The sequence below is a fragment of the Pipra filicauda genome, unplaced genomic scaffold (assembly GCF_003945595.2).
Source record: "Pipra filicauda isolate LSUMZ 115617 unplaced genomic scaffold, ASM394559v2 scaffold99_size2403431_pilon, whole genome shotgun sequence".
Lineage (NCBI taxonomy): Eukaryota > Metazoa > Chordata > Aves > Passeriformes > Pipridae > Pipra > Pipra filicauda.
This window is the reverse complement of record NW_024105197.1, coordinates 1,888,881-1,908,870: the sequence shown is the minus strand read 5'-3', so window position 1 is coordinate 1,908,870 and position 19,990 is coordinate 1,888,881. Positions and strand designations below refer to the sequence as shown.

General features: G+C 33.6%; 1 protein-coding gene across 5 annotated transcripts in view; it reads left to right on the top strand.

The window, feature by feature from the left end:
- Positions 1-19,990, top strand: part of LOC114002819 (cadherin-10) — a 96,381-nt gene that overhangs the window by 55,867 nt on the left and 20,524 nt on the right. For all 5 annotated transcript variants that reach the window (XM_027749118.2, XM_027749113.2, XM_027749112.2 and 2 more), the window contains 3 exons: positions 6,619-6,913; positions 15,365-15,484; positions 16,068-16,235. In XM_027749118.2, coding sequence (XP_027604919.1) covers positions 6,619-6,913; positions 15,365-15,484; positions 16,068-16,235 — 583 coding nt within the window. The remainder of the gene's footprint in view (positions 1-6,618; positions 6,914-15,364; positions 15,485-16,067; positions 16,236-19,990) is intronic.

Here is a 19,990-nt window from a genome sequence, read left to right as displayed (position 1 = left end):
ATGCTTCCATTTTAGTTTGTCCACTGTTTATCTTTCTCAGACTCACGAAACATTCTTTGAGAAATATGCCTTCTTCCTTTCTGCCTGTCTCCTCTTAAATAACATACGATAGCACAGGATTGGCAAACTGACCACATAACTGAATGAGAAAACTGTGTGACGTCTCAATAAAACTTAGTGCAAATTACAGAATCACTGAAAGGAGTTACTTAAAGTGTTACCTTCAGGATAAATTTAAATAAGGGAACCTCTTTGGTGAGTAAAATGTGGCTTAAAGCCATGACAGTTAAATCTGCCAACTGAGAGAATACCACACAGGATATGAGCTGGTCTGAAAACCTTTTCAAGTAAGTGCAGTTAATGTTGAACAACTCCATCATTTATTAGTTCAGTTCATGATGCTTAAAATAAATATCTCTATTGTGGGAATTCTATATCAATTATTTTTAGCTGATTTCAAGTCAAATCTGCCCATTTTTGTGATTAGGCTTAGAGAGACAATCATTATTCAACTAAGTGTCCAATGAACGTGCTAATATTATATATGCACTAGAAAACTGAGTGAAAAGGCAAATGCTTCCACAATGTATTTCAGCTTCACGTTGCTAATATAATCACTTAGAAAAGAGAGAATAGATTATATTTTGCCCAGAAATTTCCCCTCAGAATTAGGAGACATTCAAGACTTATTTGAATAAAATCTAAAAGATACAGTAATTCAGGAATGTACTGAGGTCTCATTGTTACTTTGATACTTGGATTAAATCAAAAAATGGACACATTGCAGAAGAAAGTAGCAAATTTTTTTCTAAATTATACAGTTAAAAATGACTACTATAAAGTAAGAGAGTAAGAATGCATTTAATAAGTTAATATTGAAATAGTCTATCATTTGGTAAAGACTTCCAAAACTATAACCTGTAATTGAAAGTGTACATTATAGAACTTAAAATTAAGATTAAAAAAATGAACTGTATTAATGCCTACAGTAAGTTTCCAAACTAAAGGTCAGTTTCTTAATACAGTCCTATCAGTTCTCTGGTTATTTGAATACCAGTCACTGAAAAATCACAGAGGAACTTCTGAATCTGAAATTCAAATAGAAATAGGTGTGACAAATTTTAAAGATTTTATCTGGCATTGTCATAAATCAATTCAAATTTCAGAACTAGTTTGTATGACAAAATAGCTCTAACTAATCTAATCCTCTCTCTGTTTTTCACAGTAGCATCTTGTTGCTTTTTGATGAAAATAGGATTAGCACTTTGTATGATATTAGGAAAAAGTCCACAGATTTTATATTCATTTAGGGGATTTCAGAATCATGTAGAATTCATGGAGGAGGAGGGAGGGAAAACCCCAGATCCTGTAATTGACAGGTTTGATTTAAATCACTGAAAGTCAAATAACATAAAATTCCTGTGTTGTAATTTTCTAGTAATTTTTGAAGCAGAATTATTATGTTGTTCATTTAAAGTCTTCTGAAAGTATTTTTACAAAAGTCTTTTAAAGATCTAAAAAGACATTTTACTCAATTTGTGGCTTCATTTCAATATTTACAATTATTTGTTTATTTACAATTGCATTAATCTTGAAGAAGGTAACATATTAAATAACTTTGAGTTTTTTTCCTGAAATTTAAGACAAGAAAATGCAACTTTTAAAACCTGGTTTTGCCTCTGTTTTGGATTGGTAATTCAATTTCTTTTTTAAGTATTCACATAACACTCCATTTTGTTTCCCTCTCTAAATATTATTTTCTTTTTAAGATAACCTTTCTTTTTCATTTACATGAAACCCTTCTGAATTTAAAGTTTGCTCAACCACTTCAGGTAGGAGACCAAATAAGCAAAAATGTCTTTCACAGTAATTGCAATTACTGTATGATACACAGGGCTATATAAAATAGTACCAACAGACATTTTGATTTTCTATAAAGTGAGAAAAAATATACACAAAATATATATACCCGTAAGAGCTGAGAAGGGAAGTATTTCTGTAGAAGAACTGCAAGAAATTCACTAAAACAGGAGTTTGCAAAATATCAGTGACAGATATGAAAACAAAACCACATCTTCACAGCTGATCATTTTGTGCAATAAAACTGCTAAATGAAACAGATGTCTCTTCATTTCTCAGCTTGGCTGACATGAATCACAGATGCCCATCAGCCAAAATAACTATAGGAAACACTTTACACTAAAAGTAGCAGGGAAATATTTTCCAGAATGTTTTTTTAGTACTTGAGTAAAATGAAAAACCTTTGCAGTGCTGATTGACACACTGCTCATGTATTTCAGAGCTGGGTAATGATTCGCTGTACAAGGCTGTCAAGCACATAGGGCAGTCTTTAGCCATCTCAGTTCCTCTAATGGTGTAACAGACAGATAACATACAAATGCCAAAAATTATGTTTCGCCATTGTTTCTGCCTGTCAAAAACTTCCTACCAAAAATTCTGTGTCAGTTTTCCACCAGAAGTTCTCACCAGGATTTTCCCACTGGAGTTTTCCTGCCAAAAGGTCCTGGTGTTGTTCGTGGTTATCATATCTCTGCAAACATCTGAATAGGGCTACGTGCCAAGAAACCACACACAACCTCCTTTGAATACTATAAAAGATGAAGAGAAATTTGGGAAGAGCAGGGAAAGAGGAGTGAGAGAGTTGGCTATAACAGCTAAAAATCTCTTCTCTGCCTCGCCCTCACCTTTTCTTCTGCTGCTGTAAGCTGCCTGCTGTCACCAGAGACTGGACTTCTGCCGTCTTGAAGTGGACTGAGACCCACCGTGCTACCCGCGTGAGTTTTTCCACCCTGACCATATTTCTGAGGGCCAAGAGGTGCAGACCTAGACCTCTGCACGGTCTGGGGCCGCCCAGTGTGAGCAGCGTGAGCAGCAGGCGAGGCCCACATCCTGGTTGCATTCCAGAGAACTAAGATCCCGTGCAGCTAAAGAGATAACATCACATCGAAGGCGGCAAAGACCAGAGGAAAAAAAAAGGCAAAAAACTGCTTGTCTCTCTCTCCCCCCCCACCCTACAGACCAGCTTGGATACAAAGGTAGTTTTTGGTGGTAATCTTTTCTCTGCTTCTAAAAGTAATCTTAGCATTTTCTAACCTTTTCTTATTTTTATCTCTTTCTCTTTGCATCTCTTAGCAATTAATAAAAACACTTTTGGTATCAACGGATAACTTGTATGAGTTTTAATTTTGCTCAAGGGAATATTCGAATCTAAAAGTTCTTTCTGCAATTTAAGCAGATCGTAACATTTCAAATGGCATCTGGATTGAATTAAGAGCTAAAGAAGATGAAATGAGAGGTATTCTCTTCCCTTGCTTATATATAGTACATGTTTTCACTCCTTGAATTATGTCTGGAAGCCTTGCTCCTTGTATCCGTAGTTTTCTGTTTCCTGATCACCCAAGAAGACCTTCTGAAATGTCATTCTGAAGTTTTTATACAATGACTGTGGACAGTTATATGTATATATATATATAATTTAAATTGGATTACCAATCCAAGGTAAATTATTAACATTTTTTAGAGAGTACAAAGTGTTACATCTTGAAGTGTTCTTTTAAACTATGCAGGTTGGTATTCCTATAAAATATGTTACTCTGATGTACAACTCTCAGCTCCCTAGAAGTTTTTATGTGGCTATCTCAAAGTCTTACATTCAAGTCCCTTTCCAGAATTTTGTCTAATATGTGTGGAGGGGGGTAGAGGGAGGTGGGAAGAAAAAAAATAGAGAAAGACCACGCCACAAAAACAAACAAACAAACAACCCCCCAAAAAAACCCCAAACAAAACCAAACAAAAAACTCCCAAACAGAAAAAAGAAATGTCCCCCCCCAACTATAAAGCAGAGGTAAAGAGGTTAATGATTTTAGGTGTGGCATAAAAATCATTTCCATATCTGCTTACTAAGACTCACACATGTCTACAGGAGAGGCAATGGAAGGCCATCAACATTGATAGCACCTTACATATAAAAATAAAAATTATGCTAAAGGATATTTACATGTGGAATTGGATCTAAATATAGTTGTTCAAAAGCTTCATATTTTTTAGTGTAGAGATTTTCTTAGTTTTCTGGTTTAGTTCTGTTCACTGCATTGTTCAGGCTTCTAGTGCTAGGCAGCATTTTAAGGCACTAAAATGTGGTTATTGGGATTTTTAATTATTTTACAAGTTCGTGACATGGTTTTGCTAAATATCACTCTTCCAAACAATTTCCATACATCATTTGTAAATTAAATTTAGCCAGATGCTATTGCTGGGAACTGTTTGCATGGAGTTATGTTATTCTGGAGATAGCTTATTAGAATGGATTTTGCAAGACCGCTAACCAATTTTGAGTCAAAGGACAGGCACTACAGCATTGATATACTATTGTCAACTTTTTAAAGTATTTACAATACTAGGCCTGACTTTGGAAAGCGTATAGGAAAACTGCAATATGCCCATTTAAAGATTCCTCTTTTCCCCTCCCCATCCTCCATTCTTCTGCTCAAACAGAAATTTATTTTGTATTTCTGTCACACATGCCTAAGGAAGAACAGCCTCTTCATCATTCTGCTGTGAAAGTATTTTAGCAAATGGTCATGGACCAGCAGTGAGTTCCTAGGACCAAAATGTTTTTGAAGATAAAATGATATCCTAGGAAGAAATGGAGAAGAAAACACTTAAGGACTAGTCACACTAAATGACATAAAATGGGCCACAGCCTTCAAGATACTGTCCAGTCCCTTAAAAAGAATGTTAATTAGAAGTGTGAAAGGTCACAAATTTAGTGGGCTGTCAAGAGAGGAGTATGAGGGATTAAAGTTCACAGTAAAAATTCATTCCCCAAAAGAGTAGTGAGAATGGCTTGAAACCTTTAGTTTGAAGTCAGCAAGAGAAACAGAAGAAAAAGAAAGAAAAGGATTTATTTGCAAAATTTTTTTTAACGTCTACCTTTGTAATCTTCATGTTTGGTGGAGTTTCCTATTTCTTCATTTATTGTGGAATGAAAAGAAGTAGTAAGAAAATGTGTATTTTGTAAAGTAAACATACATGTATGTAATGTAAGCAAAGTTTAATAGGTCTAAATATTTAAAGTGTTTCTCGAGGTTTATTTCTGAACTGGGAGAAAACAGAAAACTTTTATGTAGAAAATCAAATTTCAGAACAATGATAGTTTTCAAATTTCTGCCATAAAGGTTTTCATCCAAGATTCCACATGAGTTCCTTCTGTTCCACATATTGCAAGTGTATGGGAAACATTCACTGTTTGAAAATGTTGTGGGACAGAGGCTTTACTGTTTGACTCTGGCTTATCCCACCAGTCCACTCTCTATGTCTGATTCCAGCACAAAAGGCAAGGAAAGCCACACTGAAAAACCTAATAATTGAATACTTTACTTCTAATACTTAAAATGGGTGGTAGGGAAGGCAATATGAGGGCACCATAGACAAAAAAGAGAAATATTTTCATAGTTGCATGCCAAGGGGGATATTTATACTAAGTTACATGTGTAACATTTTTTATTATCTGAAATGTGAGCTTATATTAACAAAAACCCTTTTTACATGACTGAATATAATCTTACTGCAGATCTAGTTGATATTGTTAATATATGTTCAAATAACTATTTTTAGAAAGGAAAAAAATGTGCTAGTTCTGTCTTAAACTTTTTGCAATATTCTGATATTCCTTGAATGTGATTTTTAAAAAGTTTACATTTGCACTTCAGTTTTGTAATTAGAGCTTCTACTTGATTTGATCCTTCTGCTGAACCCAAAAATAAATTTACAAACAAGAATACATTTTGTGGTGAAAATAAACCAGAATGCCAGATTCTCTCAGTTAATTATGAAACCAATGAGATTGGAAGGAACTTTCCAACAAGATGATGAAAGAAATCATGCTAAGTGTATCCAAAAGATCAAATGAACCATCCCCATTGTTGTATTGAACAACACAATTGAATAATTTTTGTCTAAAACAGTCAGGACTGTGAGTCTTATATGTGAAGTTAAGCTTTATATTACTTACATAATGGGTATTAAATCAATACTGAATGCTAAATAAATTTGTGGATTTTTTTTCCTTTAGGCTATTTACATTAGTTGGTGGAGAGAAAATGATAATGACTTAAAATGAAGTGTTCTTCAATTTAGGAGAAATATAAATTATATGTAATGAAATTTTAAAAATTATTATGACATGAAACCAGTTCTAATTTCCTTAATTGTCTTGTATTCAGCCATGTTCTTTATACACCTACTGAGTTTACAACTAGCACAGCAGTTGTGAATTTTTAATAGAATCTCTTCTAGGAAGGAAAAGGTCAGTATTAACATAAAATCTTCTTTAAGAACTGTGGTGCAAAGGTTTCTTAGTAGAGAACAGGTGTTGCTGCAAAACTAAAATCTGCCAAAACAGTCAAGTTAAAAGATTCTTCGAGCTAAGTTAGGAAGCACTGGCAGTCAGACAGTGATGACTGAAAATTAATTTCTTTTGTTGGTGGTAAACATGTTTGTTGCACAGAGAATAATTTCATATATAATTAATATTTTTGAAAACATCCCATCCTTTTTATTTGTTCTGAAAGAAAATGCTTTCTTCTTCCATTTCAGCTTCATTCTGACCAGGATAAGGGAGATGGATCCCTCAAATACATTTTGTCAGGAGATGGGGCTGGTACTCTTTTTATAATTGATGAGAAAACAGGTGACATTCATGCTACTCGGAGAATTGACAGGGAAGAGAAAGCCTTTTACACCCTGCGTGCCCAAGCTATCAATAGAAGAACTCTGAGGCCAGTGGAACCTGAATCTGAGTTTGTCATCAAGATCCATGACATCAATGACAATGAACCAACATTTCCGGAAGAAATTTACACTGCAAGTGTTCCTGAAATGTCAGTAGTAGGTAAGTGCTTTATACTGAGACACAAATACCTGTCCTATGTTACTCGACAAACTGTTTCCCCATCCTCTGAAAAGTCAGTCATTTGTGGAATTCTGCCTGATGAGTTAAGTATTTTCCATTTTGATTTGTTTATTCAATTACTGGAATTGCATCTGGAAACAGATTTTTATGATCTGAGATCTATTTCTACTTGGAATATTCAAATTATTAGCTTACAGTGCTTTGGAATATAAATATAAATAGAAAGTAGGTAATGGTGAATCATCCTCCTCCTTAAGACCTGTTAGAATAAGATGACTAAATTAGCCTTTTGAAAACTCAATAAATTTTTTTCTTTAATTTTCACTGGAGGTTGCCAGTGGTAATAAGCACTGAATGGAGAGCTGTCTTCACTTTCACTCTCCCTGAGGCTGAGGAAAATTATATGTTGACTCATGTTGTTGATGCACCGTCTGAACGTAGACACCCTCTTTATTCTCTTTTCTTTCACTTTTTTTACCCTATAGACAAACCATCTCGCGCTTTCCATTCCTCCTTAACTCCATTCGTGAATGGCAGCTTCAAGAATCTTAAACAGTTGTTTAATTTTTCTTCTGTTTGCAATGTATATACAATTCCTATCTTAAATTGTGGCCAGGATCATTCCAGCTTGTAAAATTTATAAACAATAACACTTTGGAATATGAGTGTTATTAATTAATGCATAAAATTCTTTAGGAGTAATTTTGAAAAACTTAAAAATAAATTAAGTCTCTTTTAAAAATTAATATTATTTTTTGATCGTATTGCACTGTAGCTGTAATAATATTGAATTCTGAATATTCAGAAAACAAAAAATAAATTTATTTTTTGGCTATTATTCCCATTTTAATTACTACCACTGCCTGAACTAGATCAAAGAGTGTTTTGAGATGTTTTACATATATAGGTATTGAAGATTTAGTACTTACTTTCTGGGCTTTGGAAAATCTTAAAAGAGGAAGAAAATACATAATTATTGAAAGATAATGGTTTCAACAAAGTTGTACAGCAATATGTGGAAGCATAATACTAATAGTTTTCTATGCCTAATAAGATATTTCAATCTGTTTTTAGTTTTTGATTGAATAATTTCTAATAGTTCCAACATTTAGCAAGCAGTTTTTATTATAAAGGAAAATAAATTAAAAAAAGAGAGAGAAAGTAATCTGACAGGTGATTGCATAAGGTTGTACTGAAATCTCATCAAACTTGTCCTCATAAAAAAGATAGTTGATAAGTCTTCTGTCTTCATTGTTTCAAGATCTAACAAAATGTAATACTAATTTACTAATTTACTAGTCAATTCTCTAAATTTCCATAAAATATATATCTTTAGGCAAAGTATCTTGAAAGAACAGTACTGTACTTTCTAGAGAAGCATATGGCAAGATTACAGTAGGGTTGAAAAAATATGTCTCAGGATATCCATATTGTTCCTCATGTTCTTTGTATAAATTCCAGGAGGCATTGTTTAAAATGTGATTGGAAAGATCTGTGAACTTGATTTATTGTTTTTATTAAAAATTTTGCTGTTATATAATATTCTTTTGATTCCTAATTTTTTCAGTCTGAATTCCATAAATATAACCTTTTTCTTTAAATGTTTTCAAATATTCAAGGCATTATTTCAATGATTATAAAATATTCAGGCTGTAAGGTTCCACTGTAGCTTTACATCTACATAGATCATACAGATTTTGAAACTACAAATTTTACTGCATCACAACAACAACAACAAAAGAGATGATACGAGAAATATCCAAAAAACACCAATGGCTGAAAAAAAAAACCCTACAAGAAAAGATTTGGTATATTTAGTGTCAACCCTGTACCTTTCACAAATAGTTGTGCTGAAATAAATAGACTTTTTCTGTCAATAGAATTACCATAATTTAGAGAATTGTAACTCAGTTAAAATATTATCATGTTTCCAGATTTTAAAAATGTGCTCATTCAGCTGCTAGACTGACTGACTACCTACCTCATAGGTACAATTTACTTTTAGCTTTATGGTCTTTCCCTAGAGGTGTATATCCATCTGTGGTCCGTGAGGGGATGACATGTTTCTATAAAGTATTAATCAAATTTGATTCATTTCCTCATAACACTAGTTTAATTTTCCAACTTAAAAAACCCTACTCCATAATCTCAAAACTAAAGACTGAATGGAGAAGGGAGAAATGTTCTGCAAGAATAAGATGCATAAAACTTCTGAGACAAATATAATTAATTAAAAATTGCAAAGTCAATATATAAAAAATCTTCATGTATTTGTATAATAATAGTATATTATCACACGAATTACAAAATCTTTTTAAATCAGTATTTTTTCTGACATCACACAATTCAAGCACTTTTAGTAAAGAAAATTTACATGAAAAATTTATGAAAAAAGAAATTATTATATTTGTTATGACAACTGGACCTCCCTGTCAGAAGAAAAATAAGAAATTCCTGCGTTGCTCTATTCGCTCTCTCATTATTTTTATTTTTTAGTTATAATATTGCAAGTAGCCAATTACTAGTCCATTACTGTTTGTCATGGGTTAAGAAAGTGTCAGACTTGTTGATGTAAGGAATGCAGAGATAAATTGAAGTCTTGGATGTAATTGTACTGTTGCATTGAATGTCTCCTGTAGTAATCACCTCTGTGAGAATATAGAAACATTTAACTTTTCCATATGCGATTATCTCATCCAGCATAGTCAACATAATATGGCATTACTATGGTGGGAGTCTGAGCAAGAGTTACATTACTGGAAACACACCCTACCTTGCCTGGGACAGAGACATCTCTGTCTGTGAGGTAGACAGAACACGATGGGAAGGATTCCCTACCCTCAGACTGTTCCAATTCTCTGAATGTTGTGACTTAAGGGATAGGGGGGAACGGTGACCAGTTCCTGCCCAGTCCCGCACGCATTTCTCTTCTGTGACTACCCCACATTCATAGGTGCCCTTGCATAATAGGCAGGGGCAGATGCTGATCTTCCCACTCTGCTGATTTGCAATAGGACACAAGGAAATGGAATGAAATTTGAGCTTCAAGGGAAGCTCAGATTGGACATTAGGAAAAGGTTCTTCACTGAGAGATTGGTCAGTCACTGGAACAGGCTCCCCAGGAAAGTGTCAGAGTTCAAAGAGTATCTTGAATGCTTCTCTTAGTCCGTGATTTAGTTTTAGTTAGTCCTGCAAAAAGCAGGAAGTTGGACTTGATGATCCTTATGGGTCCTTTCCAATTCAGTATACTATGATTCTACGGCAGAATTATTCACTAAAAATACATCTAAATGTTTATAGAATACCTTGCACTACTGCTACTGTCTGTACCTCCAAGTTCAATAGTTTACTGTCAGCCACTTTATCAGGTGTGAAGGTTGGACCACTAGACAGGCACATAAACATACCCAAACAGTGTTTTTTTAAATTTTTTATTTATTTAAATCAACTTTATAGAGAAAGGTCATTTTATATATAAGAGTCTTGGTGAGTGGTAATAATAAAATGGGGTAGATAGCAAATGAAAAGGTATGGCTCTTTCACTACCAAAGATGATACAGGGCCTGCTACAGGTAACATTGATCAGATGTCTTGCCTTTTACTGGGGGAGGCAACGCTGGAACAGTGCTTTTTGTCCATTGGTTCCAATTCCTGTAGATGTTGTCATCATCTCTTATATATATTTTCACCACATAAATGATGTTTTATAGATGATAAATATGGGTGCTTTTTTTCTTTGTTGTACTTTAAGTCCAGGTCAGTCTGTAATATGATTAGTAACTTACGACTTGTATTTGTTCCTTGTATTTATGTTATTCTGAGACTGCATTCTCAAAACCTCTGCTATCTGGTGCCTGCCTTCTCAATCCCAGTACTGAATATCACTGTTGTAAATGGGCTTAATCTTATCTGTACTTTAAGAAGTGTCAAAAAGTCAACAATTCTGCAGTTTTGCCACTGTTTTGTCAATTTATATACATCTGTACTGCAGCCATGGCGATGAGATGTTCATATGAACTCTGTATGCACTCATCCGAATAAAAGAAGATAAAAATGGTATCATATCACACTAAGAAAAGAAAGAAGTGCACAAGTAGCAAAAACTTGAAATAATTGAGATCTGTGCACCCTTGGAATACAGGGTTTTCTCCATCCTAAAACACCCTGTACTATGAGGTACTACAAAGATGGCTAGAAAGTAAGAAACAGACTATTAAATCTTTATCTGCTACATCTGCCCCCATCCATAGGGTATCAAATCATGATGTAGCCAGACACCAGCCTTTTTCAGACAAAAACAGTAGTTTTGATTTTTTCCTCAGATGTAGTATTAGCCAGAGGGATACCTGAGCATGTAGCTATTTCTATTATAAAATAGAGTGTATTGACAAAGGCTCATAAATTCTTTGTTGTCCTGCTCATCTTTCTTCTGCTGCTCATTAAACATAGGAAAGGTAGACATAAATGGGCCAACTTCAGGATCTTGCAGCTCAGTGAATATCCTAGAAGACGACTTGTTCTCCTGAAGACTTTTTACTGATTACTGGATATTTAATCTTTTCATTTTTTACTTTTCTTACTTTCAAAGTTTATGACTCAGAATATTCTTATGGTTTTGATGACAATCTTCTGCTCTGTCCATCATATTTGTCCCATATCTCTATCTACTCATTAGATGGTTTCTTTTCAGAACTGCACATGAGTTTATTTTCCTCTATATGGATTTTTCCATCGATTTTGCCTACTAGTATATTTATAAAAACTTTCAGAACTTTTGATTTAGACTTTTTTTATTCCCTATATATTCCCTAATCATTCCTTATCCTTATTCCATCTTATATCTTTGCTTCTAATTTAGGGATATCAATATATGCTTCAGAAGATGTAACCTCCCTCCGAGTGAAGTACAGGTTGTGTGTCCTACAATTAGCCTGTCATCTCTACCTCTCATTATACTTTTTTCTTTCTCCTCAGAAAGCAGTTAGAGATACTATTGCTTAACTTTTTACCTAGGCTTCCTATATACTCCCTCATTAGTGCTGTTCACCAATTCCCAATTCTTAGTCCTCTCTGCCATGGCATTTATCTTATATAATTTCCTTCTGGTTTCCTGTTAACATAGATTTTTTTTTTTTTTATATAGAGTTCTCTCACCAAACCCTTTTGCAACTTTTGACTTATAATTCTATATCAATAATGATAGATTTTGAAACCCCAGATTCTTATAATTTTAGATTTTTACAAAGTTCAATTTCACTTTGCACACAAATCCTGCTGCAAGGACATAGGACAAAAAGTTAAAAAAATAGAAAAAAGAAGAAACCCCCCATCAAGATTAAACATTATTTTTCCTTGAAAGGGACATCTTAAAAGAAAGTGATTTGTGCACAAACTTACTGTTTTCTAAGTTACAAGAGTACCATGTAGTCAAAGACGTTTCTGACATCAACTTCTCTGAATATGCAGCCCATTCAAGTTCTTTTTTGTATTCTGCAGCATTAAATAGTTTGTTTCAGGGGAGAACATGTCATTATTTCCTCTCATTTTCATTAGAAAGAGCAGAAAATTTCTATTAATTTGTCTTGTTATTTGTATGGATAATTTACTATGGAGGGTACTTGCTCTAGGTAAATATCACGTAACTCAGTTGGGAGCAAAGAAAAGATAAAATCTAAGTTTAGAATTCAGCTCTACAATGGTTATTTTGTGCATTCCTTTTCCTAAGTAATTATCTTCAGTGATTTTTATTAACATATATGCATCATAAATGCACTCTGAGGTCGAAGTCATTAATACTTGTGTGGTGTTTGAAGATACTTGCACCGAACATATTAAAAAGGGCCAAATATATTAATTACTATTATAGTCCTAGACCCTAGGGAGATTCAAACATTATAATTAAACTCATGGTAAAATATGCCTTCTGAGAACTACAATAGTCTGACAGAAGACTGTTTCTTTCTGGGCCAAGTTTACCACTGTATAATTCTCATTTATGGTATAGTAAAATTTGCAATTATGCAAGGAGAAAAGAACAGAATTCATTGGTGTTATTAATAACATAGATGGTGCCATACTCATAGGTCTATAGAATGGCTTGAGTTGGAATGGACCTTAAAGATCGTCTAGTTACAACTGCCCCTGCCGTGGGCAGGGATGCAGGGTTGCACAGAGCCCCACACAATCTGGCCTTGAACACTTCCATGGATGGGTCACCACAACTTCTCTGGGCAACTAGTTACAGTGTCTCACCCCCCTGGCACTAATGAATTTCTTCTTAATATCCAAACTAAACCTACTCTCTGTCAGTTTGAAGCCATTCCCCCTAGTCCTATCACTATATGCCCTTGTAAAAAGTCCATCTCCAGCTCTCCAGTATATTATCACTGTGTCATTCATGCCCTCCTATAGAGTTCAGATTAGGATCTGAGGGCCAAAGACTGACTTCATCAGAAGCAACTTGTGTCTACATAAAAGATAGACCAAGGCCCACACCAAACAGTGCTCACTGACACCCGTAATGTAGTTTTTAAAGCTTGGCACAATTGATCATCTTCAATGCCTTTGCATTATTGGTCCAGGTTTCAGGACAGTACAATGTATTTATATTCTTGAGCATCAGTAATCTTCAATGTACTGAATCAAAGCAAAACCAGCTAGTGGTTTGACAGCTGATGTGCACAATGTAACTGATATATGGGTAATACTACTCCTGTTTGCTTCTTGGGATGGTTTCTGTCAGGTTTTTCATAGGAATCACTGATCCCTCTGTGAAAGCCTAGAAAGCATGTCTCTTTTCTACTTTTGAGCAAGAGCAAGATCAAAATGGTGAGTTCTGCACCCTGAATGGCACATGGCAATGTAGTGGTGCTCTTGCACTTGCCCTGCCAGGTACCTAACTCATGGCCTGTAAAAGCCAAAGAACTGAGGTAACATTGCCCATAATCAAGGCAACAATCCTCAGAACTTAAATATATTCAACAAAAATGCCTCTGCATCTTTTAATGGAACAGTTATATAGACATATATCTACAAATGGAGTCCACTGTAGCTGAAGGTATATATATTCACAGGCGTGAATCATAAAGAGATAAAGCTTTTAGGACAGATCTATCACCCCTGCATTCTTGTCCTTAAAAGTTATTCAGATTTTCATGTTCAGCCATAGTCTAGACATTCACTAGACATTCATTAATACAGTAAAAACTAGTCATAACTTTTATCTTATTTTCATTATAACTCTGTAGCAATTTTTATCTTTTTTTTTGTTTTATTTTGCGTTTGGGACTTTGCTTTCTTAAATCTGTGATTCATTCCATTTTAATATGGAATAATATAACCAGGAATCTGCCTATTTTGCCTTGTTTATAAAATGCAAGTAGTTTTTGGGACTCACTCAAACAAGTATTTCTGTTCTCTAGCAGTTGAAAACCGAACATTTCTGATAACTTATCAGTGTTTCAGCAGTTAGGTACATGCTCGTTCCCTTGCCATAACTGAACAATTTACACATAAAAAGTAGATCATGTCATGAAATTACAATAAACGGAGGTAGTTTGGCATTTGCTTCTACTTGCCATTCTATATGTATTAGAATAAATATGTAGCATAGTCAAGCTATGAAAGAGAATAAGTAGCTGTGACAAGGGCCTTAGATTTACCGATGTTTTATTTTGTAACATTTGGCAGTATTTGGTGGGGAAAAGAATTTTGAAAGAATTGCAATAAAAAGGGAAATAAGTTTTGAAGTCTTCTAATCATCAGATTAGCCCATGGATAACCAGTCACATGTGTGTGATGATTTTTTCCTTTTTTTTTTTGTTGTTTCCTATATTTTTAATTTTCTGTAGTCTAAATATTCAGCAGATTTCAAAGTTCATATGGTAACATTTCTTCTGGTAGTATCTATCTGTAGTAACACTTGGAAAGCAGGGAGAATCGATGACTTGTTTTTCTCAAGTTCCAATGACCTATTTAATCATCTTTTTCTGTCATGTTCCTGCATATGTAATTTCATATCATCTTGGCATCATTAAACATAACACAACAAAACAAAAAAAATCCAAAAAACCCACCAACCACCCCAAACCTGGAAAAATTAGTGTAATAAAACCAAATGTCTTCTGAAGAATGTGATTACATTGAATTATTGTAACTTGGTAAGAATTCAGCCCAATCATAGCTACTGTTTACATTTGCTAATTAAATACTAATTGCACTTATGGGATTAGGGAAGTATAGATTAAATTTGTGTAGGAGACCCTGAAATAGGGAAGAATGTACCTGGAGTTGGCTATAAGATCACAAATATATTTGGAAAATCCAGTTGACATAGCTGAAATTCTCTTTGGTGTCTGTTGGAATGGAAATTGATGCTCTTAGACCTCCACCTAGTGCCATCTGAAACTAATTTGACTTTGAATGTTTAAGGTACTTCTGTGGTCCAAGTTACAGCAACTGATGCCGATGACCCTTCATACGGAAACAGTGCCAGAATAATTTACAGCATACTTCAAGGACAGCCATATTTCTCTGTGGAACCAGAAACAGGTCAGGAAAATTTTCATTATTTTTATTTACCACAAACTTTAAACTTTTTCTTTCATTCAAAAGATCTCAGATCATATAAAAAATAACTCATTATTATTTCTTGGGGGTTTTTTTTCATGAGATATAATTTTTGTAACACGTATAAAAACTCTGAGTTATTACAGCTGACACTACGAAGTATAAGTAATTTTTACGGCGGTAATGTTGATAGTGTAAGAACTAAGTAACAGCATTTCTGATATAGGCAGAAAATGTTATTTTTTTTCTTAATGGTTCTACTTGGATTAATAAAAGATCTTCTTTCTACTCATAAACCTTGTGCATAAATATCTTGAATAATTTTTAGCATGAAACTGGAAAGGGAGCTGTGATGTAGAACTAAGACTTCAACCAAGAGACAGCTTGTACAAAAAGACTATTATAAAACTTATGGATGGAAATTTGTACTTTGAAACATTAAATGAACATTTTAGAGGCAGATTTCAAGACTAGTTAAAAAAAAAAAAAGATGCAGCAGATTGCTGTACATAAAACATAAAGATATTATTAACAATTTTATTTTTTAATTCTTTATTTATTTCAGGTATCATCAGGACTGCTTTGCCCAACATGAACAGAGAGAACAGGGAGCAGTACCAAGTAGTTATTCAGGCAAAGGACATGGGAGGCCAGATGGGTGGATTATCAGGGACCACCACCGTGAACATCACTTTGACCGATGTCAACGACAATCCACCTCGATTCCCCCAGAGTAAGCTGCATTTAACAGTTGCCTTGTACTGTAAGAGTTAAGCAGTCACCATCTGGTTTAATTTAGAGTAAACCTAGATTATGGGACACACATAAACAAAAGGCTTATGTACTGATTATGATTATTAAAGCAGTATATTAAATGTCACAGCACTTGTTTGTTAAAAAACAGTTACATGGTCAAATATAACTGCAGTAAACCTGGAATACTTCCCAGTAGTATGGGAAGGGGTGGTAGGTGGACTCATAAAAGCAATAGAACAATGTTTTTCTCTTTTCTTACCTATTGCTTAAATCCCACACACTCCCCCACTGGAGAATAAAACATGTAGTAATTCTGGATATGCAGAAATGTTTGAATTGTAGTATCTGCTTAAATATTTAATCATGAAGACTGTGGGAAAAAAAATACTTAAGGGGAATCAAACAGATTTGTACTTTTTCAGCTGCAGAGCTACAAAACCTAATAGAAAATTTCCAAAAGTAAAGTAAAATACATTTAAATTTTTTTGGTAATTTTTGAAGCTTAAGTTTAGTGAAACTTTTTATAACGCTTTTTACCTTCTGATAATACAGTTATCTAGACTTTGTATACTCAAACTAAAATATAAAAATGTTCTCGGTCTCTATCTAACGTAGAAATATTAAACCATGTGACATCAAACTTGTAAAGGTTAAGTATTTTAAATATATTTAAAGCCTTTTGCATTAATTAAAGTTGTAATATTTACAAGATTATTTGGATTTAGGATTTAGAGTATTCTCACCAACCATTTTTTCTTCTATGTAACTCTGCTTAATCCAGTAGTTACAGATTCACTCTTTAGGATCAAAATAACAGAATCAACTTCAAATGATGCTCTTCATGGCAGAAATAGAGGACATAACTTTGTTCAATTTAATATTGTAGTTAATATATATGGTTTTAGCTAAGACGTTTATCAGCATGTGATTTTATATACACACTCAAAATAAAAAAATCCAGAACAATCAAGTAATTAGAATTTGTGCATTTCCACAAAGGTCCTATTCTGGACAGAATTTGTTGTTAATTTATCATTTTATGTATTCTATATATAACTTTTATATTTATTATTTTCACAATTTTCATCGGTATGTAGAAGATTATGGTATTTCCATCACTGCATAGGTGAGGCATGCTGTATTGCTCCTCTCTGGACATGTTGAGGGAGATTATTCAAAGAGGTGTCATGTTCAAAGCCTTACAGAAAAGAAAATTTTAACAGTTAAATTTAAGATAGCGTATAAGACTCAAATATGTATACATATTGTTTTCTTTTTCTTGTTTCTTAAATGGTGGATAGAATTAGAAGTTAAAATGATGGAATCAACTTTCTAGACCATTTTTACTTGATTTATCTGGAAGTCCAAGATCATATTTGAGTCAGACGAGGACTTGATGTAGAATCTCTGCGTTTTTCTTTAATGTCAGGTTAAATCAGATGTGTCCTTTGTTTTAAAGAAACTTTTAGTCTTACTCCTTATGAGTGTTTTTTGTAGTTGTTTTATTTTTCTTTCTACTTTCTGTCTGCTAATTTCTTTGCTAGATATAAATGTATATTTCACTGGTAGTGAAAACTAAAACATTTAGAAAGATGACTCACTTTACTAGATATATATAAAAGCAAAAATAGGTATTGACTTTTTAAAAAATCATTATATTTAATCTCAAAATGCAAATAGACATTACAATGATTCATGATTTTAACAGTTTCATGAGACTACTGGAATTGAAACTGATTAAGTTAAATTATTTTTATTCTGTTCTATTCATAAAAATCCAGATGTAATAGGTTCATGAGACAATAATATTCATATCAGATTTATGAAATACTAAGAAAAGTATTAAAATACCCATTATGTTTTCACAGGACTCAGCATATTATAGCTATATGTTTCAATAAAATGTTTCAAACCAGCTTAAATGTCTCCCAGAAGAAACTCATATTACAATTGTGGAAAATTCACATAATTCATTTTATCATAGTTTCAAAAAAAAAAAAAAAAAGATGGAGTAAGGGTTCTTCAGAATATTTTTCTCCTCCTAAAGATATGTTGAAAACCATACAGATAGCAGTGGCTCTTCTTTTGAGGAAACATGATAAAATTGACTGTGTTGCAGAAAGGTCATCAAAGACCTCACACATTGGATCTCTGTTTCAACTGTAATATTTCCCAAGTGTTCTCAGAAGTAAGGAGATAGTATTGACCAACAATAAAGGGATAAGCGATTTATGGTCTTAGAAACCTGAGTCTGACTGAAACTCAGTGCTACTAAATTATGGTAGCCCATGTCTCCTGTGATACTATAGCCTGTAGTACTCTGTGAAAATATTTATTTTATATGCTTATTCGAGAGTGAATCAGAAGAAGGGTAAACAAAAAAATAAGGCTGATTTTTCATTCTTTATGACTGACTGAAGTATTTGCAGTCCAAAGTGTGTAGACTTTAATCTTTCAGCTGATTTCCACTCTCCTTAGTATATGGAAAAGTTTTCCTTTCCTTGATCCTCCCATTTCTTTTCCTGACAGACAAATGAAAAAACATCACCCACTGAAGTAAATGCAAACAGTAAACTACTTTTCCATAGAAGAGAGAAATAAGATTGACAGCAGAGTTTTGCAAGCGTAATTCTAGTTCAGTGTAATTTGTGTTCTGAGAAAGTGTATAAAGCTGTACTGCACCCCATACTTAGCCAATGCATAAATGTCTCCAGTGACATAAATAATAAAATGCAGCGTCTCATACTATGGTGGAGATTTCTATAAATTGATAGGTTAAATTAAAAATTATCTTTCATATTATAAATTTCTGGTTATTTTCACTCTCTGTTTCCACTACCTTATTAGCAATTCAAGATATGAGCTCATACCACTTTGTAGACTAAATTAATGACTTGGGTATTGCACTGGGAGTCAAAGTAATGTCCACAAGGCATAGCTTAGGGGTGTAGTTTTAAGCACTCCAGAAAAAAAATGTGGAGAATAGTTCACACTCCATAAAAATAATTATGGTGTATGAATATTAAGTGGAAAAAAACCAAACCACAGTCTTTCACTACAGTCTCACGTAGAACTGATTAAATATTAATGGGTGCTGAGGCCATTTTTTTTAATCTTTTTTTTTTTTAACCATTATATAAATGGTTAGAGAGATTGTCTACTAATGTAGCAGAGTATACAGATGTAATTATTAGATAAAGGTAATAAAAATGTTAGAGCAAATGCAGGATAAATCACTCGATTAAACACCAAAGTGTAACTGAGCAAAAATAAATACATGTAAATAGAACACGGAGTGTACATGACCATAAAGTATTCATTCTGCTGCTATATGTCAGTTTCGTATTAAAAGCTGCCTAAATAAAATTATATGAAGGGGTTAAAATTCAATATTTTTCATTCAAAATTTAATTGCAATCTGTGTGAACATATTTATATTTTAATTTTAGGAGGTTTTTTTAGGCTTGTCAAGGGGTAACATAATAATAGAACAGAAAATTAGCTCTGTAAGTTAGCTCTGTAGAAGCATAAAAAGTCTCAAATGACCTGATGAATAATAGGGTTTTTTTCACTGAGTGTCACTCTGTAGTTGACTTGTAATACACCAATACTCTTCACCTGTGCTTTCCTGAAGATATGTTAAAATCATGTTGCCAGTGGCTTTCTCATACAACCTTGCCACTGCTCTCTCCCCATGATTCTTCTTGACTGCACAAAACTAATAACAACCCT